Source organism: Symphodus melops, assembly GCF_947650265.1.
Source record: "Symphodus melops genome assembly, chromosome: 9".
Classification (NCBI taxonomy): Eukaryota; Metazoa; Chordata; class Actinopteri; order Labriformes; family Labridae; genus Symphodus; species Symphodus melops.
In genome coordinates this window covers 10,628,061-10,654,687 of record NC_136699.1, presented here as the reverse complement: position 1 = coordinate 10,654,687, position 26,627 = coordinate 10,628,061, and the positions used below count along the sequence as shown (strand labels likewise).

At 39.7% G+C, this 26,627-nt stretch overlaps 1 protein-coding gene across 1 annotated transcript in view; it reads right to left on the bottom strand.

The window, feature by feature from the left end:
• kdrl (kinase insert domain receptor like) overlaps positions 1 to 25,621 on the bottom strand; it is a 39,665-nt gene extending 14,044 nt beyond the window's left edge. Inside the window, exons 1-20 of the mRNA XM_079352349.1 lie at positions 25,078 to 25,621; positions 19,190 to 19,280; positions 18,028 to 18,245; positions 16,221 to 16,348; positions 14,756 to 14,915; positions 14,390 to 14,526; positions 14,136 to 14,307; positions 13,582 to 13,708; positions 13,314 to 13,483; positions 11,886 to 12,042; positions 10,055 to 10,181; positions 7,387 to 7,492; positions 6,055 to 6,339; positions 5,647 to 5,793; positions 4,804 to 4,932; positions 3,781 to 3,887; positions 3,149 to 3,278; positions 1,986 to 2,090; positions 323 to 436; positions 38 to 126 (exon numbers count right to left, since the gene is read on the bottom strand). Of these exons, the coding sequence (XP_079208475.1) occupies positions 38 to 126; positions 323 to 436; positions 1,986 to 2,090; positions 3,149 to 3,278; positions 3,781 to 3,887; positions 4,804 to 4,932; positions 5,647 to 5,793; positions 6,055 to 6,339; positions 7,387 to 7,492; positions 10,055 to 10,181; positions 11,886 to 12,042; positions 13,314 to 13,483; positions 13,582 to 13,708; positions 14,136 to 14,307; positions 14,390 to 14,526; positions 14,756 to 14,915; positions 16,221 to 16,348; positions 18,028 to 18,245; positions 19,190 to 19,280; positions 25,078 to 25,144 (2,766 nt within the window). The 5' untranslated portion in view covers positions 25,145 to 25,621. The remainder of the gene's footprint in view (positions 1 to 37; positions 127 to 322; positions 437 to 1,985; positions 2,091 to 3,148; positions 3,279 to 3,780; positions 3,888 to 4,803; positions 4,933 to 5,646; positions 5,794 to 6,054; positions 6,340 to 7,386; positions 7,493 to 10,054; positions 10,182 to 11,885; positions 12,043 to 13,313; positions 13,484 to 13,581; positions 13,709 to 14,135; positions 14,308 to 14,389; positions 14,527 to 14,755; positions 14,916 to 16,220; positions 16,349 to 18,027; positions 18,246 to 19,189; positions 19,281 to 25,077) is intronic.
• Positions 25,622 to 26,627: the final 1,006 nt, after the last annotated feature.

The window sequence follows — 26,627 nt, the reverse complement described above, 5'->3', positions numbered from 1 at the left end:
AGTAAGGAGGAGTCTCATCATGCAGCGTGTGACTCACCTTGTAGACGATAAAGTCTTCTCTTTTGCTTCTTAAATAGTTTGACAAGTTCCCATACTTGCAGAACTCCACTATCATCATCAAGGGGCCTGTTGGTTATGGATTGTTATAACAATTATTCCAACAGCTTATGATAGTTACCGAATTAAGAAAGGCAAAAAAAAAGAGTGCGATTGCCTTTTTAACTTAAAATTGAACATTGGGCTGAATATTTTCACAATTATTTTTTACAAAACATCTTAATATCACAAAAAAAACGGTTTCTTTCTCAGTAATAAACCTCACCGCCAGGCTTTGTGCAGGCTCCCAGGAGGTTGACCACGTTCAGGTGATGGCCAATGTGAATCAAGATCTTTAACTCTGACATTAGAGCTTTCCGCTCATTTGATGTAGCTCCCCCTGCAACACAAATAAAAACAAATGTTGAGCAAGGATGATGCAACAAGTAATGTCCTGGCTAAAATGAGGTACACTCTTCTCACTTGTTTGACTTTAATTCTCAGACCTTCAGTTTCGTTTTTAAGGTCCTTCCAGTAATGTTATGTTTATGCTTTGATTGATTGAAAATATGAAAATAAGTTGAGATCATATTCAGTGATTACAATATTTAAAAAGCAAAGCTAAAAGAGGATTTTTTACAACAATGTTTGCATTTCAGGGATACATTCTTTGCATTACAGTGCAAAGGCAGGAACTAATAGTCTGAACTCTGGTAGCAGGATTGCTGGGGAATTTAATTTTGAGAGTTCATTTAATCTGAAAACATTGTTTTTGGCACAGGACATAAAACCGATATTGATTTAGCATGTCCGCAAAAATTAAATGCCAACATAAAGCCCCAACATAAAAGAGAGGGAGTTGCTCACATAACCGATTTTGATATGTTCATACAATTATGGAAAGTCTTCACCTTGAATTGTGAAAGTCAAGACTCAGAAGTTGTTTAATGTTGTTTCAGCCAACCCGACATTTATGAGCTCGAAGTTAAAGCAGTCAGTGAGTCCCAAGATAAACCACGGTCAATTTGAGGAGACCTGCTGCTTTCCATTAAGTTTGACCTACGACAGCAGGAGAGTCTGTTCCTCTAAGCGAGCTCATGAGTTATGCTGAGACATGATTAATGGCAAGACTGCCATTGAACCAACCATCCTGTTTCCCACTCTTACAGATTCATCAGCTCTACATAACCTCAGTGTTGGGTCTGCAGTTTTGTAACACTATAAAAAACTAGATGCGTCTTAAATTAGATGTCTTTCACATATAAAACTTTGGGGAAAGAAATAGCTCAGTGTCTGTCATTTAAACTCATTTGAGCTGGTTGGTTTTCCTGTTTTTACTGTGATCCAACATTCATGTTTTCTAGAACAAATTTGGAAAGCTGTTAAAATGGGATTGTAAATCTTCCCTCCGCCTTCATCCAAAAAACAAGACTGGAGAGAAGATAGTTTCCAAATGTTAAAGTCTCTACAATGTGGTTAAAATGAATACAATTGTTGTTCTTATTCACTTGTTTTTGCTGTTTTCTTTGGAACTGCTTTTAGTTGTGCATTGAACTCATCTTAACCTGCAAATTCTGGACATTCTGATCTGAGCTGCATTCACTCAATCTCTTCATCAAGGACAGGGTGGGAGGGCTTAGCCTTTACCTCTATCTGCACTTTGCGAGGAACAGACACCACATGCTTTTCCATCTGCCATACAAACATTAATTGCAGGCATATGTCGTGCTGTAGGTCATGAGTCTTTAATATGCTCAAGAAATATATTCTCTGCAGGTATGACACATAACTGTAATTTCTCCACACATTACATCGTTTATACTGTAATAGGTATGCTGGCTTGTTTATCATGAGTTGTGGTGCTTCTAGGATTAGAAAAAGGGGGCTCCATGGACATAGGTGGGATATGTGATAAAGAGATGATACACAGTTTAAAAATGACACCCTACCTTTCAGCATTTTGACAGCTACAGTCTTGCAGGTTGAGAGCTTGTCAATCCCAAAGGCAGAGGCCTCCACCACTTTCCCAAAAGCTCCGTGTCCGAGAGTTTTGCCTGGCAGAGGAGAAAGGTATCTGATAAGTTAGACAACATAAGAGCTTCCCGCCCCGCAGGGAGAAAAGACTGAATTCCCTGTCAGTCAATTGGCAATGGCTCTGTAATTAAAACAATATGCTGGAGCCTTCATCACCAGGCAGTTTTTCTAAAGAATTTATGGTTCACTTCAATCTAAATGATGGCACAGGTCACGAATAAGTAATGACCCAGTGACGCATCAGCTGCAGAGAGGGGTGACAACTATTCCACTGAAATGTAATATTCTAACCCCAAACCAATACAAGTTATCACCTTATTAAATAAAATACTTCTGTGAAATATCTTTTGGGCTAGCTCGCTAACCTTAGATCTTATGTGAGGCATGATGCCAATAGCAAACATCATTTCAGAAACCACATGCATTCTGCTTGAGATTTTAGCAATGGGACAAAATATACCCACAAAATTACAGCTATGTGTTCATATCATTTTATTTATATGAAGATAAACAGATTACAGTGTTAAACGTTTAATGTCTGTTATATAAGGCGCCACAGGAATGAGTCCTAAAACGCGGAAGCAAGTTAGCATTTAAGCACCATGGGGTCAATGGATTATGAATTTAGAATGGGTCTGTGGTTAGACACCTTCAATAAGGTCTCTGGTTGACACACGCTTAAGAGAGGTTGGCGTTTTGTTAGAAGAGACAAACTCCATCAGTGGCTAAATTGGACTACAGTGGGGATATTAAACTTCACAACGCTGGAAACTTTCCCACAAGTCTGTGTTCAAGTCTCTAGTCGTGTTTTTCAGTGCTCTTGCAAAGATTAGGTTAATAAACAACTTTTAATTAAGCTACGGTGTTTGCTAGCTTGACAAAACCCCTGATTAGTTTGACAGCATAACGGCAGTGAGACCCAAAATCCAAATGCAAAAATCCCACAGGCGAATTCTCAATAGACCCCTATGGCGATGCAACTGCACTTCCAGGGTGGCCTACAAAAATATGTAATTTAATTTTTCCCCTATATGAAACTCCTTGATATGAAACACTGATACGGTGGTAAAGTTCTCACCTAGCCGCAGGCGATCTCGAGGAAACTCCCATTTGCTGCTGTCGTATTGAAGAAAATCATTCTGCTCGTCGAGGGGGCACTCGTCGGGGTCAATGATGATAGATGGACCCATCTTATAGTGTGCTGGTTGCTAAAGGTGATACAATACAAATTGGGAAGTAAGGAATATAATAAAGAATTGTTTGAAATGAAAATGATAAATATAGAAGAATTCAGGCTTTTCAAGAGTCGATCATTTGAAGTGATTGCAATAAAATGTTGACTTGATCATTTACATTTAATTCTTCATAGGGTATTCAATGCCTTTTTTTGTGTGTGTTACATGAACACATATTGTTCTACTTTAAGCCCATAGCGAACATGCAAACATGATTAGCACGTCCAAATTCTCAGGAAATGTCGAAATTATAAACACGAGCTAAATTTATCCTCCTATTAAACCATATTTCACAAGAGGCCTGAGTCAGTCGCCAGGGGCCTGATTCAATTGCGTCTATAAAGTCAAAACAAAACAGGATCTGCAAACATTTCACAAAAGCAATGTCACTTGTTTGACTGTTTGAACTTTTCACATCTTGGCAAAGGCTAATCTCATGTGGTTTCTGTGAAAAAGAAATAAAACAGCGCCATACCTTCCTCAGCTTGCGGATGAAAAGGATAAGCATGAGCCAAAGGAACGTTGCTGCAGCCCCTGTGCACACCAGAATGATTACCTCAACGTTTGGCTTCCCATCGTCGCCTGGAATGAGAAGAACTGCTGTAAACTCACAGACCACAAAAAATTATGATGTACTTTTCATGCTGTCATAAATTGTTTAACTAATTTGACAGGGATTTGTGAAGAACTATAAGCACAAAAGAAAACAATCAAACACATTTAAAAACTTGTTTCTGTTTCTTCTGAATTGTTCTCTGAGATTGAACTTAAAAAGGAAACTGAAATAAAGTCTGATATTTAGTCCTTGTTTGTTCGGGACATGATTATTATTTTTTTCCCTTTTGTGATTTTATTCAAACATTGTTATGCGACAATCCATGCTTTAATGGAGTGGATAACAGTATCTTGTAATTGAACAACAATTAACATTTAGGTATGGCATAACAAGAATCTCTTAAGGTGCCTAGAGGTAGTGACTATTAGCTGCATCCAATCACACTACAGAGCAATCCACCTTTACAAGTTAACTTCATTTGACATGAAGATTACATCAGTTAATAGAGCACCTTCTCCTCCTGTTTGTTTCCAGTACCTAGCTGTCTTAGTTGTCAATCTCTGTGCATTTATAAGTGGACCTCTTAACAATTTGCAGAGGTCATGTCCTCAAGGCAAGGACCCTCTGCCAAAGCCTAATCATAAAACCTAAGAAGGACCTCAATCAGCATTCCTGGCAGCTGCAGATTTTCTGTCAGGGGAGACTTTTCACACTGAAGTCACGCCAGAACTATTTGTCGTGGGGATAAGAAAACATATGGCTAACAGGACCTCTGATACCTTCTGAATGGAAATAAAGTGTGTGACTCTGCTGCTTGGACAGATCTGTAGGACTCACCAATTCCCACTGAGACTCTGCTATTGTGAATGTAGCTTCTTGGAATGTCAGTGCTTTTGAAGGTCAGGTAGCGAATGTGTTGAGCTGCCTGTCTGAGTGACTTACCGAGCACCGTAACTACAGCACTTGTTTTCGCCATGCCCTCCACATTACTGGCAACACACTCGTAGAGACCCTCATCATCTTTCTTCACCCTCTCGATGGTCAGAACTCCGTCCTCTCCCAGTGTGATACCTGCAGCACACAACCTCTGAGTCAAACTGAAAGCTCAAAGTTCAAAGATAGCGTATTTAAACAATTTGAACATTTATCTGCAAGCTGCAGGTATAAAGATGAACAAATCCAGAAAATAAATATTTTTAATCAGGCAGTTGAGCTTGAACAAAATCTGCGATTATATATAAGAAATGAATTATTACAATACATTAATTATTTCCACTGCTTTTTAGTTTTTCTTAAAACAAACAACAGTATTAGTTAAAACCAATATTAATCCTGGCTTATCCATAAGACAGCAAAACAATTTCAGAAGGATTTTATGGTTCGAGTTATGAGTCTTTTAGGAGTATATGTATTATTGCAATCTTTAATATGTACACACAACCTAATACTAGAAACACCACAAGTTATATCAAGTTGAACTTAGGAGAATAATCTTCTTAAAAAAGTTTAAGTCCCTCTGTACTGTATACAAATGACATTTCAGGTCTTAGGAATGTAAATTTAGTCTAAGACTGGACATAATCAGAACTGTGCATAACAAACTTTGTCTCGTTTGCCTTGAAAAAAAATGGATATGCATAAATGTCAATGGCAGCTTCCCCTATTGATTATATAGTTACAATCATAATAAATATACAAAATCTTTTAGCCTTTCAGCCGCTTTGTGTAGCACTGCACCTGGATGCGCTTGTGAAAATGGCACATTCAACACTTCTCTCTGGTTACCTGGTCCTTCTTCCACTGGAACGCCATTTTTGTACCACAAGATGTAGGGACGAGGCACTCCACGAGCAAAGCAAGCCAGCATCAGGGTGCTGCTGCTGTTCACGTCTTGATTAGTTAGATTTTGACTCAGCCAGGGCCGCTTTCTTGCTGCAGCAAACAAAAAACAACAAGTGTTAAATAGAGGTGCTTTCCTTCTGATACTCTGTCGTGAAGTCAGCTCAATTAAGTGTTGCAAGTTTCTCTTCTGCATTTAAAGTACAAGAGTCACATGTCTACACATGCACAAAATAACTAATTTAAGCTGGTTGTTCGATGACAGTAGCAACCTTTCAAAACAGTGTTGGAATCAATAACACGTCACATGAGATACAAAATACAATTAGCTTTTTATAACCTCCTTTTACTTACCATCCACAGTGAGAGCCACTGTTTTAAGTTCAACCCTCTTCTGCAGCTTGACACCTCGGCACCTGTAACCTTTGGTGCTGTCAGGGGAAACGTTATGCAGGTGGAGGGAAATAGAAATGGAGTAGTTGCTGAGCTGCAGACTGGACACGTTGGAAGTGATCGTTTGATTCTTGGAATCCAACCACTGCAGGTCTGTGTAGAGATAGCGAGCTGCCCGACAGGTCAGATTTACATCATCTCCCTCAATGGCTGCCCCGGGTTCAATAGAGATTTCCTCAGGTTGATCTAGTGTGATAAAGAAGAGTCCTTGTCATGTCATTGCACATGCATAAATGAAGACACGTACGCTGCTGGCCCGACAAAACATCTTGTCGCAAGGCCAGGAATGTCGAATTTGCAGTTATTTCCTGTTTCATCAGTGTTAATTGGAAGCATGTTGTTGGTGGACAGCATCACTGACGGTGCTCATGCACTCAACCAATACGAGAGGAGCTCAGTCACGGCCCCAGGGGGAACCAGACTGTGCTTGTTTGTTCAGATTGCTGGAAAGCATTCTGTGTTCCGTAAGAGAGGACAGCTGTTATTACAATTCTGTCCTCTTTTCTAGCAGCATTCCTTCGTTCTTCAGCTTCCTCACCTCTGGAAGAGAGCACACAAATCCTCTTGGGAACCCCCCTATGCTGAGAGGCTAATTCTTTGGTACTTGGCATCACTTCAAATATGGGTTTACCTTCATCCAGCCTTCACTCTTTTGCAGATATGATTTACTGAACTATTAGAGAAATGGGATTCACCTTGTCCCAAAGTAAATCATGCTCGTGTGCACTGACACCTCATCCTCACTATTGTTACATAACTGTCTCAATGGATATTCCTTTTCAGAACATTTGGAAATGCTCAGAAGCACATAAAAAAAAGGTACATGATCATAGCAGCAGGCTCACAGAGAAAGAGGAATGACCTGCAAGCACCGGAGCAGGAATGTAGTTATTCATAGCTGTTTTTAAACGCATGCCATTATAGCGCTCCATATGGCAATGGACATGTTTGCCTCTCTTCCACCCTGAAGCCGTTCAGCTACAGAGGAAGATGGTTTCAATTAATGCCCCCCTCTGGTTTCTTTATTGCACAATACAATCTGCACATTCCTTCCCTGCTCTTGCAATTCATTACATCGTGTATGGCATGAGTAGATTGTTTAAAAGAATCCAGTGTGTGGCTACAGTATAGAGTCCTTTTGCAGGTATTGTAGAGTATATATGCATTTACTTTCAGTTGTTAAGCTGTTTAAAAGTTCACATTTTAGTTTTCATCTTTTTGGGACCTACTTACCATCAATGTAGAAAGGGAACTCCAACTTGCTGATGCCTTCATCATTCTGAGCCCAACAGGTGTATTTTCCTGATGTGCTAGCTTCTATCACCAGGGTGCTCACAATCTATTTTGGATCAATAAGAGAGTTATAACTTGTTATTCAAAGAAGAATAAAACAGTTAGTAATATATTAAACGAAAGCTTAATATCACTACAACTTTGCCTTAGACTTTCAGTGTGATTTATGCAATGAGCTTCTATCAACATCAGAGCAGTCGCTGTTAACAAGAGGGAGAAGGGGTTGGACTAAGCCTGGTCTGTTTTAAGCACTCAAGTACATCACATTAATGTAAGGATACATCTGGAGTTTAAAACCCACTGAGACTCTTTTAGACCTGCCCTACAGATCTAGTGCCTGGACTCCATGCTAATTTCCTGGAAAGCACTTCTAATGCCAAACTTGATTTTGTCATCTCACCAGTACAACCTTTTAATGGCTTAAATAGACAAAATAATATGTGGGACTTGGCTTGGGGCCAGACTGTGTGGGGTTCTGTTTAGTGTCCGTAGAGACATCTGTGTTTTTGGGGGCAGTCAGCTACATCAAAGAGAGTGAATGATGTGGGTGTATTGTCTGGCTGTATGCTGGCCTTAACTTCCTGGGCTTGTAGGAGCTATTGTGTTGACTCTCAGACTCACAGCTGCAGCCATGAAACAATTTTAACCGTCCCGTATTCACAGTGTTTAACACACAAACATTGAGGAAGTGTTAATAGTAAGATCATATTGTCTGATTAATTTTGCTCTGGCATTTGTCAAAACACTGATTGAGTGGTGTTGAGGTATTAAATTACAGCTATTACTCACCATGATGTAACCTGAGCTCAAAAAGCAGTCATTTAAATAGTTACACAAAGTCCCAAAGAGGTGACCAAACCAGACACACCGTGACCTTTGCGCCCATGTCGCCCCCTATGTTTTCCTTATATTATTATATTATATCCATCTCAACTGGGTCTTGAGGGGAGCAACTCAGAGTCCTGGCCCTGACTACGTTCTTATTCACAGGCCATGACGATTTATGTGGGGTGACAGAGAGGAATTCACTTTTAACAAATCCCTCTTCTTTTAAACTGCTGCTTGTAATCATTGACCCTTAGTCATATAACCCCCATAAAGCACCAGTGTTTGGCAGGAACTTGGAAATTAAGAGGTGCACCCAAATTTCTTTCAAAGACAAATTAGAACTCATGTCCTGTGCAGTAAGATGAATTTACAGTTATTTGGTGAGGGAAGAAAATATTTAATCCTAAGTGTCTAATGGTTGGTTTATCAGAATGCAAGAGTCAATAAATGCTGAGTTATACAGGACAAACGGGTAAACCCAACTGTATGGATTGAGAAGAATCACTTTATGCCAATGAATATGTGCCCTAATTTGACCTAGCCTGCTGTAATGGGTTTCTTTAACATAATCCTGTAGACAGGCTCTTGCGAGCCATGCAAGGTCTGGTCTTAATTATGAGCCGGGTGAACAGTTTTAGTAACACATTTCCACAGGACATTTTCAGTCTCCAGTTTCCTCAAAACTGTTGCATGTTTTGGGTTTGCATGACAACATTTGTTTGACGAGAAAAAGCTGGGGGACTGATAGGCCCCACATTGATGCTATAGTGTTTATTTTACAGTCAACATCACTGAGAGGAGTGAGACAGCAACGTCTGATAAAATACAAAGGCCACTTCTATCTGCTGAAACACACTGTTTTCATGCTACAGTCATGATATTTTGTACACACATAATTATATTTGCTTACATAACAGAAGCACACTTACAGCTGTTTTCTAGTGTGCACAGTGTAGTGGCTCATCTACAAAAGTAATGGTGTGGAGAGTAATGGGTAAAAGTCTGTGGCCTTTGCACATGCAGGGCTTGTTTATACAGCCCCGCTCTAAAAGTTTCAACATTCAAAAAGATGACTCAAAGAAGTGTCATTGACTGGATGAAGCTGAAACAGTTTTATTTACAAGTACTGATGAACTGTGACTACAAGTTATGGGTGCAACATTTCAGGAATGGTGGGAATGCTCGGGTAAGGATCTTTCTCCTTAATGGAAGGCCTCTGTATCAAAGGAAACCATTGCAATTATGCAAGTGTGTTAGCAATTAAATCTGTGTTGCAAATGTAAAGTATTTGTAAACATTGCATTTTCATTTTTAGCTGTAGCACAATATATGTGTGAAACTCAGAGAAGTCCCATATTTTCCTGGTCGCTTATTTCATGAATAAATCAAGTCCTTGTAAGTGCAGCAATGAAAAAACACTGCCGAGGGCATTATCATGGGTTTTGGTCACGGTTACACAAGTCAAAACTAATGCAGACAAAATGAATCATTCTCGGTAGGGAGAAGTACTGCATCTATGCCAATATGAAGAAAATTCTGAGGATTTATTGATTTCAGATGTTTGAATGGCACTTTCAAGCCTCGGTCACAACAGATTTCTATTTGAAACTGTCCGAGCTACTGAGTGTTCTGCAGATCGCTGGAAATACAAATCCTCAAATGATGAGTTGGTCAGTGCTATTTCATGGTGAGCAAAGTCGGACTCAATTGTATCAGTTATATGAGAGAAAAAAAAAGTGAAATAGCAAAAAACAGCAAAAATCAAAGTTAAACCACATACCTTGCCAACACTTGTTGTCTTGCTTTTAACCATTTCGGGATTGGTGTTTATGCCCTTAATATTATTGCGTGTGTTGTTTTCCCTGTCATCTACTTTGACCAGGATTGATGTCTCAGTGTCAATGCAACTGCAGGACAGAGAAAGAACAAAAATAGCAATAAAAAATGTGCATTTGTCAGAACTAAGCAATAGTATAAAAGACTACAATAGTATAAAATTACTGTTTGTAATTGTGGACCTTTTTAAAATACAAAATAACATCTCGCTGAGATCCCATGGTTATAACGTATGACATGCTATATGCTATCCTATTGTAAAATCCAGGTGTAGACCAGCCTGTCTGGGTTATATACCTACAGAAAGCCTTGAATTGACCCCCACCCCTCAAACCCTTCACCGCCTGTGGAGGAGAACAATCCGCTTGATGATAGGAGATGCAGAGGAGGAAACAGAAACAGCAACAGGAAGGGCTGTGCTGTGCGTCCCCTTGTGCAGGAAACCCCCCCAGGTTCTGGCCAGAGGAGATAAGGTTGTTTCTGAGACCTTGGCGGTCAACAAGGGACAGCTGATAGCTTCTCAACCCGGTGATAAAGACACCCCATAATTCTGTGCCCTGCACTATCTGCCTGAATGCACATCCAAAATAGCAAGCTACCTACAGCAAACCCAAATTTCGCATCCTCTCCAAACACCCAGAGATTTAGATGAGATATGATCTTGAAGGGCAACCAGTTGGATTTACAGTGACAGGTACTTAACAGGGTCAGCGCTGTATAAAACAAACATTTTGCACAATTGGCTTCCAACCAGGCTATAACTGCTCTGCTGTCTCATTAGCTGCCTGCTCCAACCGAGCCACTGTTCCTAGTGCCAGCCCTGATTATCTTTAGGCCTGCAGAAAGAGCTGCTTTTACCCAACTAACATTCTGCTATTATAAATCAAAAATCTGGCATGCTGTTTCTGTGATAATTGAAAAAGAGAACAGTGAAAGCACTGCTGGATAAACACCATTAAACATTTAAGATAATTTCGTTTCTTTCTTAGGCCACAGTCCACAATGTTGTTTTTGCTAATGGTGGTGAGGCCTGATAACCCGAGAGTAATGGCCCATTGTTTTCCTGATCCTGCGACACCCGGGTCTCCTGCTGTCAATGAGGAGGCGGGATCTCAGGGAATGTTCATGTGTTTTGTGGGTTCACTACCAGTCCAATATTCATGAACAATCACTCAGACACTCAGTTCTCTATGTCTTTTTTAACAGTGCTGGGAATCTGAGAGGAAAATATTTCATCCAGACAGTGATCGCAGAGTGGCTCATTTCTCGAAGGCTGCATGTCTTTGATTACTGTGTTATATTCTCGGCCAAATTCCATTCAGGCAGTGTAAATTGGTTTGATAGTGGGATCCTCTGGCTAAAATGGAGGCTTTGGACCCTACACAGTTAAGCTGATTCAAATATGGATAGTTTTGAGGTGATACTTGAGTGTGTGTCATCAAACAAAGCAGGGTTTTTTTCATTATGCTCTGCAATTAAAAAAACATCAGGGGCAAAGGGTCTCTAGAATCAAATCTTCTAATTTTCCATAAACTGGCAGCTAAACCAGCTAACACACAGTATACAACAGGACCACTGAATCGTAGCATAGTTGGCACCAATTGATTGAGTATTAGATAATGTTGAGTATTCATCATGACAAATCAAATTTGTGCTTCAAATCAGGAAAACGTTTTCTTTGCTACGGTTTAATTGTTCAAGATAACAGACCATTAAAAGGAGAAAATCAGGTTGAAGCGCTTCAGTGCTTAGGAGGCGGTGCGATAGTGACTCACTCTTTAACAGTAGGTCCTGAGGGACAAGGTTGCCAGTGCCAAATGATGTTTGGCAAGGGCAACCCGAAAGCGGTGCAGGTTAGCTGATACTGTCTTCCAAACACGTAGGGCTGCACGTCCACGGTGGCGAGCTCCGCCTCTAAAATGCTTGGCTTCACTGTGAAAGAGAAGTGCACATGCAAGTACACAGATACACAAAACCACACATAGAGGGAGGGAGAAAAAGAAGAACAACAGGTTAGATGAACCATCCCCAAACCAGCGTAGCCCACTGTGGAATCTCATAATGTCTTTATAATGATGGCCGACAGTCATGATGGATAGCCATGAAAAAAGGTGCCATTGACACCCGTTGTCCTTTGGACACTGTTTAGGAGAAGAATGGCAGGATGATTGGCTAGCCCGGGGCTGTAGGTCAAAGAACGACCCCACTGTGGCCCACACTCAGGTTAGTGAATCAACCATGTGTGCTGCAATCAACAACAGACACAGATCCTTGTGGCACCTCAGGAGGCAGCCCACATCATTCAGCCATTCTTTCCATGACATAGATAGGCTAACCTTAAAACCATTCATCCCACTACACACACATACACACATCACCACATAGAACACATTTCTAATCTGGGACACTGTGAATGCTCAAAACAACTGATGAAAGAGGTTTAAAATAGTTCCCTAATTGAAACCAGGAACTTCCTCAATTTGTTTATTTGTGTCAGTATTTTTTAATTTTTTTCTAATTCCAATAAGATAAAGGTCTTTTGAATCGGGACAGTCGAGGACCATAAAAAAAGCTTAAGCAGGAAAGAGGGGGTCTCATTCTTTCCACTTTTTGGCACTCTAGTTGGATTCCAAGTTTATGAGTAAAGACTACAATTAAAATAGCTCTTCTCTCCATGGTATCTTACAATCATTGCCCTATACTTCTCTGTTTCCAATAACATGCAGACTTCATTAGAGTAAACATATAAAACAGAATCTCTAGATTAAACAGCTATCATTCATCAAAAAAGTAATTCCAATGACATGTGTGCGCAGTCATTGTTTTTCCTAGAGCTGCATACATATTGCAGGGAACACACTGTTTATACGAGCAGCACCGTATATACACATGGTGAGGATGCAAATAAATGCTGGGGTCTAGGGACGTCCGGAGCGGCTGGGGTCTGCGTGCAGAATACAGCCCAGGCCCTTTACACACTGCGCCAAGCCCCTTCAAAAGAGCCCCAATAATCAACAACAGCTGCCTCAGCTACGTCAATCCAGCCCTGGAATCAACAAGCCCTCAAATTCCTCTCATACTAGAGCTGCTACCTGCCGTCCAGCAAGCTGTACTAAGAGCAGCTACAGTGCTGAGACAGCTGAGGCACTGATTCATTTCCTCAGGATCAGCAAATCATTATCTGTTTTATGGCAAGAGCTTACCGTTGACTATCAGAGTGTAGGTCAGATTCCTGTGCAAGCCCTTCGCTTTGTTGCTCAGGCTTATGGTGAAAGTCCCAGCATGCTTCTGCTGCACATCTCTGATGATCAAGTTAAACCCTGACATGTTGTAACAGGTGGAATTGTTCTTGATAGGAACCCCGTCCTTGTACCTGAAGGTTTGTGGCATAAAGTAACAATATTGATTAATTAGAAGAAGTGAACAGGAGGTTAACCCACAACTTAATTATGATTGTAAACAGTTGCTCACCATGTTGTCATGTCTGTTGGTGGTAAAGCATTGACCCTGGGATCAAACACAAGCTTTTTTTTACCTTCTCCGACAACTATTGTGCTTGGTCTCTTTGGTCTGTAGGAGATATTGAGGAATGGATGCTCTGGAAAAAAAGAGGAATGGCACACATTGGAATTCGATCAGCAGGGAGAAGGATGTGAAAATGATCACATCATAGTTTCACCTAAATTACGTTATGATTAAGATGTTAAACTACAATTTTGAGGGTCAAAACTGAGGGTTTTTTTTTTTCTCTTTAAGTTTTGAGGTGATGTCAGTCGGACACTGAATAGAAAAAGAAGAAGTAAGAAGCACTTGATGGTTATGTCACTGGAAAGGTGACATAACAGCGCCAACCCTGCACTCTTGCTTGTGGTGTATTTCCCCTTGCGTTCACACATTGACTCATCCCTTCACACAGTTTTCACATTGTTGTTCACCCTGAAAATGTTGCAGCATTTTCAAGACTTTTGTGCATGTGTAAAAACACTACAGTTTTAACCCTGTCAACCCATTCGAGGCATACTCACCATAGACAGTGACTTCAGTTGAAGCAGTGTCATGTATTGTTGGTTCAAGCTCCGCTCTGCAGCGGTACACCCCTTTATCCTCCATTGTTACGTTTGGTAGGATTAAAACTTTGCTCATCCCAATAACCCTGGCTAGATTGCCTTTGGTCTTGACAGTGTAATGTCTGTTGTCCTGAAAAAAACAAACAGGTATCATAAACACCTGTGGTCTCTTTCACAAGTCGTACAGTATCTACAGTAAATCCTTCACTTACTTTCTTCTTTGGAAAATCCCAAGTGAAGTTTATTTTTCCGTTATAGGTGGTCTCCCCGGTACAGTTTAGGGTGAGTGTGTCTCCAACCAACACTCTAACATTCTTTTCGGTGACCCTCACATTATTGAGCACTTTTGCTGAAAAAGGAGACAAAAATAAGGACAATGTTGAGTAAGTGCATTAGCAGGACACCAGTAAGTGTTCTTATGTATGAATCTAGTTAATATTAAAGATTAGAGACAGAGCAATCAGAGTTACAATACACCTGAAGGTATTATAACTGAAATACTCACAAAAAGATGAGTCAACACAGACAGACAGAAAGATAGAGAGAGACAAAGAGAGATAGGCAGACAACTGACTCACTTAGTCTCATCGGTATGTACATGGACTCGAGCTTACGACCCTTGACCACGGTGTTACAGGTGAGTAGATTGAACATAGTAGAAGGGCCGTAGGGTATCTTGAATCCCACCTCTGGATCCCAAACAATTTCCTCAACAATTTTCTGTTGTAAAGGTGGGATCTGTAAAAGGGAGAAGAACAGAGAGGTTTGTCAGTGCCCATGGATCGTTGGTGACACTTTAGAAGTTGACGGAAGCTCACTGAACCAGACAGACCAAACATGCTCTACTTCATTTAACATGTAAGTCATGCTCTACTGGGCTCAGCTGGGGACAGCCTTAATTTGAGTGAAAGTCTTGTTGTTTTTTGTGTTGTTTTTTTCCAAATGTCACATATGAAAAGTTTCACGCAATGGAGCACATCACATTTCAGACCCTGAAGAGGATGTACGTACTCCTGCTGCTGTTTGTTCTCTTGCCAGAAGTGTGGGCTGGGGAAGGAGGCAAGGGAAGGATAGGAAGGAAAGGCAGCAGGAAGGAGAAGTACCATTGAATTACTAATATCAGGAAGGTCCCACAACCACTATCAGTGCTATCTGAGTCATATTTGCTTGTCCTCAAAGACAGTGTTGCATGTAAGCATGCAACCAATATGTGCAAAACACAGCATTGCGGTTGCTAAGGCAACACAAAATTGTTTAAACCACATTATTGACCAAGCTTTTCACCGCTGACTAATCTACTATGTTTGTAAAGTCCTGTATAAGTACTATTTCTGTATTTCTTTAAGTCTAATGCTTCTGCTTTAATCCTAAACTTCTAGTCAGGGACAGAGGTTGCAAATTAGCCACAGCAAGAAACCTTTAAGCATGACTTTACTTTGTATTTTACATATAAAACAATGTTTATTGCAGATTTCCCTGGTAGAAATGAATTAAAAATACATAAAATAACATATCTTTTTGCTTTAGTTTATCAACCCAAATGATGAATTACCTGTCGTTTCCTGTTTCTGAAGCAACGTTTACTGTTTGTTCTTTGCATTTCCTGATGTTTGTAAGAGTAAGGAGGACTAAATTTAGTCGGAGGGTCTATTCTGAGAAAAACACTCTTGGAACACCTTCCTGTTCTTACAGGAAGCAGACTGGATGACTCCCTCCGCTGTCCCTGAGCTTCCCTGGGAAATGCTAGTGTCCCTGGTCTGTTTCAGTGTGCTACAGTGATTTAAAACACAGAGGGTGTGAGAACAACGGAGACCCTTTAAAACACAGTGGAAACACTTTTTTTTTTTAAGACAACTAATAACGATACCTTTCTGTGGTATTAATAGAACTCTTCCTCCTTCACTTGGGACATGTAACATAGTATATAGGGTTTACTTATAAGGTCATTTTTTATGTTCATCAACATTACATTTAGATTTCATTAATTTAAGTGGTAGTCATAAAAAGAAGCAGTTCTGAGAGACTGTTTTTGTGAGACCTTACCCCTGTCAGTTCTACAGCAGTATCAGGAGAAGAAGTCCTGCAGGGGACCACAAGGCTAGTCTCATGCCTGTAAATGCCCAGCACGTAAGGTGTCTGATAGTGGGGCTCCACAAATGGTTCTTCTTCGTCTGTAGGACAGAAAAAATACAAGCTCTATAACACAGGTCAGTTAATTTCTTTGAAAGAACAGATGTGGCCCCTTATTTCAATTCTGTTGGGTGAACAATGTTTTGAAGCAAATTTACAGCTGTACTTCCGTGGGGGGAAAAAAGTGTTTCGCAGTGAAATTAAATCAGGGAAATGTCATCCAACACAAAGAGATCGAATTTCAGATGGCTTCATCAGTTTATTCTGACCTGATAAGGCATTACAGTACACAAAGAGCAATAGGAGAAATTGTGTTTTTTTTTACCGGGCAGACAGGCATCCCACAGCCGCTGTGGGAAATTCATGATGGCACATACAGTCTGCGATTTGTGTAAAGTCAAGCAGTGTAGGTGTAATAAAACAACTTTTTTGTAAAGAAATCATGTAAAATGATTTAATTAACAGTTCAAGGGTTTTGAATAGAAAGCAATGGTCCGACTCCAAACCGTGTATAGAAGACAAGGAACAATGTAGGAGCTAAGAATCCAACATTAACGTTTATCCGACATCATCTCCAAATGTTTCACATCATTAGAGACACATTTTTAGTTATAACTGTATCTAATTTACAGAAACATATCGTTTGAAACCTTTGAACGTATGCAGATTTAGAATTAAAACTCATAATGTGCTTTTTCTTATTTTGACAGGCATATTCTTTATTTGAATGGGACTATTACTGTAACTGATGCCATGCTCGCTTACAGGGAGACTTAGGAAAACAGTAGCTGGAGCAGGAAATCACAGTCAGTGACTAGGGCTTCCTGTGCAATCATGCTCACCCTTTCACCTCCAGGAGAAACCATACTAGGAAAGTAACCACTTCCTCCCTTCAACTCTCTCTTCTGAGAAAAAGACTTGTCGCACTTAAGCCTGAATGCACATTGAAGTCAGCTTCCTGCTTATAAGAAATACATGTAGTCTTTGTGCATAATTTCTTTTTTCCCCTTTCTTCTGCACTTTTTATTTTGCGGACAAAATTTTTTTTCTTCCATGAATATTTACCAGCTCTTGTATCTTTCCAGAAATATCATACTGCCCATTAAGCATCATGTTAGGTCTATTAAGCTATAACTTACTAGTTCGGAAGCTCAGAGGGGACCGTGCGTTTTCTGTTGCGGCTCCTAAACTTTGGAACGACCTTCCTCTCCCCCTTAAACAGGCCTCTTCTCTGTCTGTTTTTAAATCGTGTCTTAAAACCCATCTCTTCTCCCTGGCCTTTGTCACCGAGTAAGATGATTTTATTTATTTTATGTATTTTACTTATTTTATAGCATTTTTATATCTTTTAAATTATTGTGTACTGTGTATTATGCCTTTTTTAACTTTTGTTTTATTGTACAGCACTTTGGTCAGCTGTGGTTGTTTTAAAGTGCTTAATTAAATAAAGTTGGATTGGATTGGATTGGATAGTTATCTTTAAATCACAAAAACTAACAATGAAATCCTTGAATGATGACAAACAACGGAATTCAAAAATCCGTTTTTACTCAGGATGGAAAATATTTTAATTTGGGCTGTGGAAAGGATACATTGTGTATCATGGTCAATGTCTTAAATATAAAAGAAATGACACAATTTTCTGTTTTCTTATTCCTAATATCTCTTTGAATGTATCAGGAAAAAATCCCTTAAAATCCGAAGTGGTCAAAGTGCTCACCTTGGACATAGACATAAGTTGAGGTGATGTGGTCCAAACCATCTTTGGAGTATTGACACTTGTACCTTCCTGTGTCGTTGGCTTTCAAGTGTGTGACTGTCAATTTGCTGCAGTGTGAGTGAAGGTGACGTCTGGAATCACACTGCTCAACCTTAACAGCCTCTGAAGAGATCGACCGACTGGGATCTGCGAGAGTCCAGTGCAGCAGGCCGTGACCTCTGACAGGAGACAGAAAGGGACATTATTGGATGGAGCCCATGATAATGCAACTCGGTTGACTTTTGTTGACTGAGGATACTTTTTTCACTTTAAATACCATTTATTTTACATTATTTGTCGCAAGGGATAAGACACATTACTGTTGAGCTGTTGTGAACAGAGCAATGTGTCCATAACTTGGATCTATTTTTAGGGAAAGTGCCACAGCTGGCAATGACCTCACAAGCTTTTATTTCAGGATGGCAGCCGCTGCATCTCCCCTGGGGAAGTCTCCTACTTGATGTTCATTTTGAGTTTATTTTGAGTTAATCTCAACTTATCCAACGACGTGAACTTTCACATGGGAACATGCTTTTTTTTTTGAATGATGTGCTCAGCTAACACATTCTTTCCACACTGCTTCCATTTAAAAACTCTCATTAAAGAGATCCCAGGGGAACATCAAACATGTCTTGCAGAATTTTGGGTCAAATAACCTCCAGCTCTGATCCAGTGACAGAAAGAAGACAATTCTGTATGGGAGTCTTAGCATATGGCCTTGTAGGGAAACATTAGATTAGATAGAATTGAGTTCTTCCACATTCCTTGAACTCCTTCAAAATGATGCAAGACCCTATTGCAGCACACTTGTGTCCAACCATCCCTTAAGTGATTTGCAGCAGGCTGATAGACGTGGTCCACCACCACTGGTTCTTGCCATAGATTCTCCAAGCTTCTTTATAGCTAGCAAGGGTCCTTGGTCTTCTGTCATCTAATGAGACCAGAGTCTTGATTTATTAGTTGCAGTAAATTTCCAGACTCCTCTCCTCATGATAACTGACCAATAAAAAGAGAGAAACCTTGTCCGTAAACTATTTTAATTGTGTTTAGAAGATGGACTCAATGCAATGGACTTAAATGTTACTTTTGTTCAATCTGCAAACTTTTGGATCAACTCTTTTACCTGCATATGAGGTTTAAGGAATCATCCTTACGAAGAACGAGGGGCTTGTCAGATGGCAGAATCTTGGGTGACTGATCTTTCGCCAAATGACCTGTTGAACAAAAACACAAATATGCAGATTGAGATCACTTCGCATTTAAAACAACTATGTACCATAAATAATAGTACACATTAGAAAAAAAGACATTTCAGGACAATTCATTGATTTAGAATCATTTTATGCTGCTATACTCCTGTCCTTGATGCAAGTGATTGTCTGCTAGGAAAGCACTTGGGGTGTTTCTAGTTCAGGTTTGGTATTGAATAATAGTCGTCTGGGATGAGCGAAAAGACAGTAAGTTGAATAGCTTGTGAAAGGGACAACATGGCTGAGCAGCCGCGCCACTTTGCCAGTAAGTTCAAAGCCAGAATCAAACAGATGAAAAAGAACAAATAATGTTTTTTTTGTTCTCTATACACCTCACACCAAGATTGCTATTATATTATGCTATTATCACAAGAAAAACTCATTTAGTGTACAGCCAGCTGTATCTGTTGAGAAGTCCCTCTCGCAGGGATCAAATAGGAAACACTGGGTTCTCTCTGTTATCCAAGAGCTGTCACAGTCCCATATGTGATTTCCTTCTTTTCACTGAGCTCTCTGAACAACTTGTCATTGTAGTCAGACAACAACTTAGCTAAGTCAACTCTCAACATGTGACCGTCTTCTGGGAAACATTTATTTGTAGCAGAATCAAGATGGACAATAGAGTTATAACAGTCTCCAACCAGGCTGACATGATAACACGTGGTGGGTAAATGTGCATGCAAATCCAAACCCCATAAACACACAAGAACACTTGTACTTACAAATGCAAACACATGCACAGAAAAAAAAATCCCACTCACACATACTTACTTTGTTTGTTTTCTTAAATTATTATTGATAACAGCTGTTGAACTCAGCAGGAACAGACAGTGCCAGTGGTGGTGATAGCACTTAATATCCACTTTCTTACATAACATTTGAACATGACTCTTTTATTGTTCAAGGTCAAACATGGGTAGGTGGCTGTGTATGGTCTTTAATGATGTGATAACATGTGCTTTCAGCTGTTTGTCAGATCAATGACAATAAGGCACATACTCTGTTGTTCTGGCACCGGCAGCATCATTGATGTTTTCAGTTGCAAAAAAACACATGCTTAAAAGTGCCATGGCAATGGGTACCATTACCCAATGTACTGTGAATCGTTTGCTAGATGGGTTACATGTAAAAGAACACTCTTTTAAGTTGTCTGCCTACACCAATTGGACATACAGTGTGCACAAAAGATGCATGGAAAAGAACAATTTTATTGCAGCAAATGGGCCTCTGAAATGTATGCATGAATTTAAATATCATTTTAACTTATTTGTCTTTGATTCTTTTAAATGTTTCTCTATCTTGTGCATTTGCAAATTAATCTGCTTTTGGTCCAAGAACAAAAAAAAATAAAAAAATACAACTTTCACTGACAATACATGTTTACATGTTTAAACTATCATTATCATCTGATTCAAGATCATCAACATTTATACCAATGTTGACGTCTGCTTGTGCACAAAACACCCATAACAGTAACTAACACCACCCTGACCTTGAATTGCACTGGCAAGCAATTTGTCCCTTAAAATTTGACATTTTTCCCCTCTTCTTCCAGGTAACACATTTTAAGACAGATTGATCAGACGCCCATTGGCCCACAAAAAGAGAAAAAGCACATCTTATTGTCTATTTATTCCTGCCTGCCCAAGTGCCTGCCCAACGCTGACCTAAGCAAGTGCCAAGACACCCCTCGCCCCCTACCACAGCTGTGTGATGCATTCCTGCAGCAGAGCGCCTGAAAAATGTCAGAAATTGTGCTTATTGTGTCGGTTCAAAGAGCCCTGAAGCTGGTTCTCATTAACATCCATTAGGATGAGGACAGGCATGAAAAAGAGTCCTGGAGAGAGAACGAAAGAGGCTGAGTGACTTCTGGTTCAGTTACTTAGTCAACTGAGGATGCCAGTGCCATAGCTCCACAATCAGAATGGATATAAGGCCAGGTTTGATCACCTTTTTATGTTCTTTTTCACAGCTATCAATAATAGAGAGAAGTAACTGAGTGAGAGTATTAAACGCGAAGCATCTGTTGCAGGTCAGGAAGAAAGACATCAGATTACAGGCATCTACGCTACGCCATTCAAAAATGTTTGTGGAGAAAAATGAATGAGAGAATTAAATGAGACATGGGAACATCAGTCAAAAGACTCTTTTCAATAACTTGCGAACGTGCATCAATGCAACTGAAGTTGTTGTCAGAATTGTTTTATTTAGGGTTTTTTAGAGGCTACTGTTGTCATAATACTTTTTATTGGCAATACTATTTAATAATTCTTGACTACAGCCATCTGTTTTGATTCTTTAATCTAACAACTTCATAAAGCTGATGGTTGACTGTCCTCATTATCAGCAGAATGTCACCAACCACACAGCATGTTAGTGGCTCAAGTTGATGTTGTGTAATAAAGCCACTGTCATGACTGCACTATCCCTAATGTAAACTGGTAACGACTGGGCACAACCCTTAAGTGCAGAGAAATAATGTACGGAAATTCACTTCTCTTTTGTGGAGAGAAAACTCAATCCCCTTGAGCTCCCTGTGCCGTCATAAATTCACAAGTCTTTCATGAATTTCAAGGACAGGAGGTCTTTTTTGGTCCTTTCAAGTCAAAGTAACAATGCAGCATGGCTATCCCTTGTTGAGCTTGAACAACTGTTTGCCAAAAATTACAGGGACACAATTTGCTTTTATGAAAGCCATGGTAACAGGGCTGTCAATCTACTGAGGTAGAATAGAGGGGTCACAAAATCTGTCTGCACTGTTGATAGTCTAAACACAGTGCATTGCTCAAAAACACTCCAACACAGTTTGAACTAGTTTTTGAATTACCTCTCAATTTTTCATTCAAATTTATTATTTGCCACAGCTCCTAGCAATATATAACTTAAATGAAAAGCAAAGTTTAGCAAAAATAAAGAGTTGATCTTTTTGCATCATTCCTGTCTAAGTACTGCTACAGTTTCAAATGTTTTTGAAACATATTTTTTTGGAAGATGCTTTTCAACAAGAACAAATTCCCAAAAGATTCAATGCTCTGACACCGGGATATGACTTGGGACAGGACAACCTTCTACAATAAGATGTATTTAACCATTTCTTATGTGGCCAGTGAATCCTGGAGTATTACTCATACACAGCCCTCATGGAACTTCTCTACTTTGCCAACAGCAAGGTTAAGACAACAGTTAGGGAGAGTGCCTTTTTTTATTAGCCGTATATTAGCCATTGGAGATTTGGAAGCAATATGCCCCAGACTTCTCTTAAAAAAAAGTAAAATAAAAGGAACATCTGGCCATGATGGGTGGCCATTCGAGGTTATATAAAGCTGCATAGAGCCAACAAACAGGAATCTCTAGCTTGAGAGTCCAAAATTGCAAGCCCTGAGGATTCCTGTTCCATAATGTATGATTAAGACGAGTAGGCAAACAGAAGCTCCTTGAAATTGAAATCCCATGCAGGACTCAAAGAAAATATATTGCTGGCTCAGGATGGATATTCCTAGTATGGACCAGATGCTGCAATCATCCTATAAGAAGAGTTACACAGAGCAATTTGTTAAGTTAAATATCCATTTGTAAGAAGATGATTTTTTTTCCTGCTACACTGCTAAGTCTCTCAATCCTGCTGAGAGTATATGTGTGTTGATTTGTGTGTGTACATGTGTTTTCCCTGTGCTGCCTGCATGGACCCAGTACGTACTGTGGCTGAGCAATGAGCCCCCAAAGCACTTGGTTGACCTCTCATCACTCCTTTTTTACACTCCACTCAAGTGTCCCAGCAGGAAAGACCAAATAACTCCAAAACAAATTAAACAAAACATTAAATCACTCAGCCAAAATTATAGTGTTAAAAAAGCGTCTTTACAGTAGAAAAAAAAATGAGCGTTCAACAATAATTGCAGAGTGTAGAGAAGATATGTTTTGGTCAGAAATAAAGGAATTTGAAGACAAATTACAGGCGTCTCTTCATGGTTCAAGATAATTTCTTCTGTCATTCATTACATCTTCCTGTAATCACTTGCTTAACTTGTTTATTTCCAGGAATTAGCCTGTTCCTTCAAAGCAGAAGGATTTAAACACTGTAAACCTGCATTCATAAAACATTTCATTCTTGGACAAATTTACCTGAGAAACACAAGAACAGATTTAAGTGAACTACCTGGATACAGCACAACATCTTTTAGATGTGCAAACACATTTCTTTGAATATACAGTAGTATTGCAAGCATGAGATACAGAAGTCTCTAATGCTGAAACAGATCTATTGAGTGCCAGTCTGAGCTACTATGTGTCATTTAACAGTGTCAATGGGTCATTTTTCAGCAAGCTTGACCTGCGCTTATTTTTGTAAAAGAAGATATAAGTGAAATATAACCAAATCACCAAATAGGTCAGACTTTAGCGAAGCCACCTTTTTTTTAACTTTTAATCTCTAATATAATAACAGATTAAAGACCAGAACACTGAAAACATTTCCCCATTGAAACATCAAAGCCTTAAAGATGTCGCACCATCAGCCACAGGATGCTAAGTGAATCTTAATTTTAGTGACTAGGCATGAATTCAGTGTTTCCGTTCAGCTCAGCTACCTTTCACACACCTCAGCCTTAGTAAGAACCTTATGCAGCACCATCAATAACTAATAGCTCTAGCAGTCAGCAGTAATGCAGAAACAATACCCTCCTTTCCTCCCTGCCATTGTCTTGTGGAGTTTGACATAGCTCAGAACAAGCACAAGGAGCTCCAAAAGAAATCTTTGCACAGGTAGTGTGTCACATTTCCGTGACCTTTGCTGGCCAGAACAATTCCAGGCTGCCTCTTGCCCCAACGTCCGCTTCCTCCCTGTGTCTTTCCCACGCTTTGCGTGTGGACAGTGAAGGAAATCTACTTAAAAACATTGTCAACAAAGTCTCATTGGCTGCATATGAGTGATTGTTGTGCGTGTGTGTGTGTGTGTGTGTGTGTGTGTGTGTGTGTGTGTATGTGTGTGGAGGAGGGGTTATTCAGTATTTCTATTGTTTGGACAGGCTGTTTATTTGGATTTTGTGGGAAAGAATCACTGTGTATCTCAGTGGCACAAGGTGGAGGAACATCCACATTTGATATTTTTTCTGGCTTTTGTATGGAGACAGTGAGACAATGAAGCTTATTTAGAATCAAGCATTGACTTCACAGATGTTGGCTCCTGCTAGCAGCCTCTTAACTGGAATAAACCGTTTTCACAAGTCACAGAAATGACCAATTTTCCACTGAAATATCTTTAAAAACAAATCCAAACCAACTAATTGAAGCTGCCACCTACAAAAGCTGCCTCAAATGAACACTTAAATATTTCCATATTACCTGTCAGTCAACACATGCTATTAACTTGTTAATACTCAGCAAATTGTAAGGAGCCAAGACTACCTCTCGCGGTTGATTTGGACATTGCAGGTCCATTGACTAAACTGTTGACACATAATTATCTGAAAAAACATCCATAAATAAATAAGTGATATAAATGCACAATAAAAACTTTAAGATCAAAGTTAAATTTACATCAACAATACAATTCATTTATAGAACAGCTCAATTAAACAATATCAATAAAAGGTAATTAAAAACTATTTTCAGACTACTTTTAAACGGAGCCTGTTAAATTAATATGCATCAAGTTAAGTCAATCACTCAGGCGAATCTAATAAACATTGCGATGAAAACAGTCTTTCATCTTAAATGCATAAAATTCTCTGTTAGATCTGTGTTAGTATGAATGATTTCTTACCGTTTATGAGGGAATAACAGCAGAAGATGACAACGAGCGATTTGAAACAGTCGTATGTGACCATCATGCCAACTCTTCACCGAAATCCAAAGAAGCAAAGTAACCGAGCCCGTTTATGAGGCTTTTAATTCCCGCTGTCTGACAGAAAAAAAAGTGTCTTTTTAAAGACAAAAGATGACAAAGTTTTATTTTTTCTAAGCCAAAACGTGATGATAATCCAGAAACCCCTCAGGTGTGTATGCAAAAAGCCACAGAGCTTCTCGCGTTTCCCATGACGCGTGAAGCTCTCCTGCGCAGTCCAACTCCCGATCCCGCAGTGAGGAGACGGATGTATCCTCGGGGCAGGTGCTCTCCAAAAACAACAAAAGTTTGATGAAACAAAAGCCAATGTAAAGATCAATGTAGAGGACGGACGGGGTTTCTTTAAGAAACTAACTGATGTATGGTATAAAGCCCACAACAGCCAGATCAATCAGCTCCTGTCTTAAATGCGCGCCTTGGACAACCTCTCCTCCCTTTCGCCTCCTCCACGCGTGAGGCACGTTTTTATGGAGACAAGGGGGAAGGACGCTTTACGTCACTTTTTCTTTTAGGGGGACAATCTTCAGTCTTTGGACTACTGAAAAGGGACCATTTCATGTGAAATAATGACAATAGACATGTATGACGCATGATGGGTATATGGTACACGGATTATAGGTCTACTGAACATGAAAGACGCAATAGAGCTCAAGGTTATTTGCTAAAGTTTATTTACCTGTTTGTCTGATTAATTCATTTCACTGTATCACTTTTCTTATTTATTTATGGTAAGATTATTTGTTGCCTACACAAAATTTGAATTGAATTAAAAAGCAGATCATTTTAATGACCTTTGCGTACAAAGCCTTTGATAAAATCAGTCTGCTGTGTAACTGAGGTTAAAGGTCACAAATCTGAGCTTGATTTTAGAGGAAAAAAAGAGAATAAAATGTAAACAATCATTGTGATATCTGATCCAATCTCTTGGCCCATGTGTCTTGGATAAATATTTGCAGGATTTAATTTTAACACAGAAACAGGATACTCTGCTTTTTGTATCAGTGTAAATAATCTTGTGCAGTACCCTGCAGTGTGTGGATGTGCGGCAGACTGTTTTCTTTTATCACCACAACAATTACACTGCTCGTGTAGGTCACAGTAGCAGCGCTGTAAATAAGAACATCCTGCCCTCACCTTTCCGCCCACGTCAGGACTGGACAGCAGCCCTGCTCCGGATGACATCTTAAGTGGAGGTGTTTTTTCTCACTCAAACGCTCACGCCACAGCTGAAACATGAAGAGATGGCACATACTACATGAAAGAAAAGAGCATAGTCTGTAGTATCTTGAATTTTTGAGACCAAATAGTCATGGCTGAGGAATTCAAAGTTTTCAGTGATAGAACACTGCTTTCAGTACAACAAAGTTTCTTTCATGAAATCACTGAAGGAAACTACAAAGTAATGTAAAAAAAAATGCTTTTGGCTTCTTGCCTTTAATAAGACTGTATGTTCACACAGGCCGAAAGGT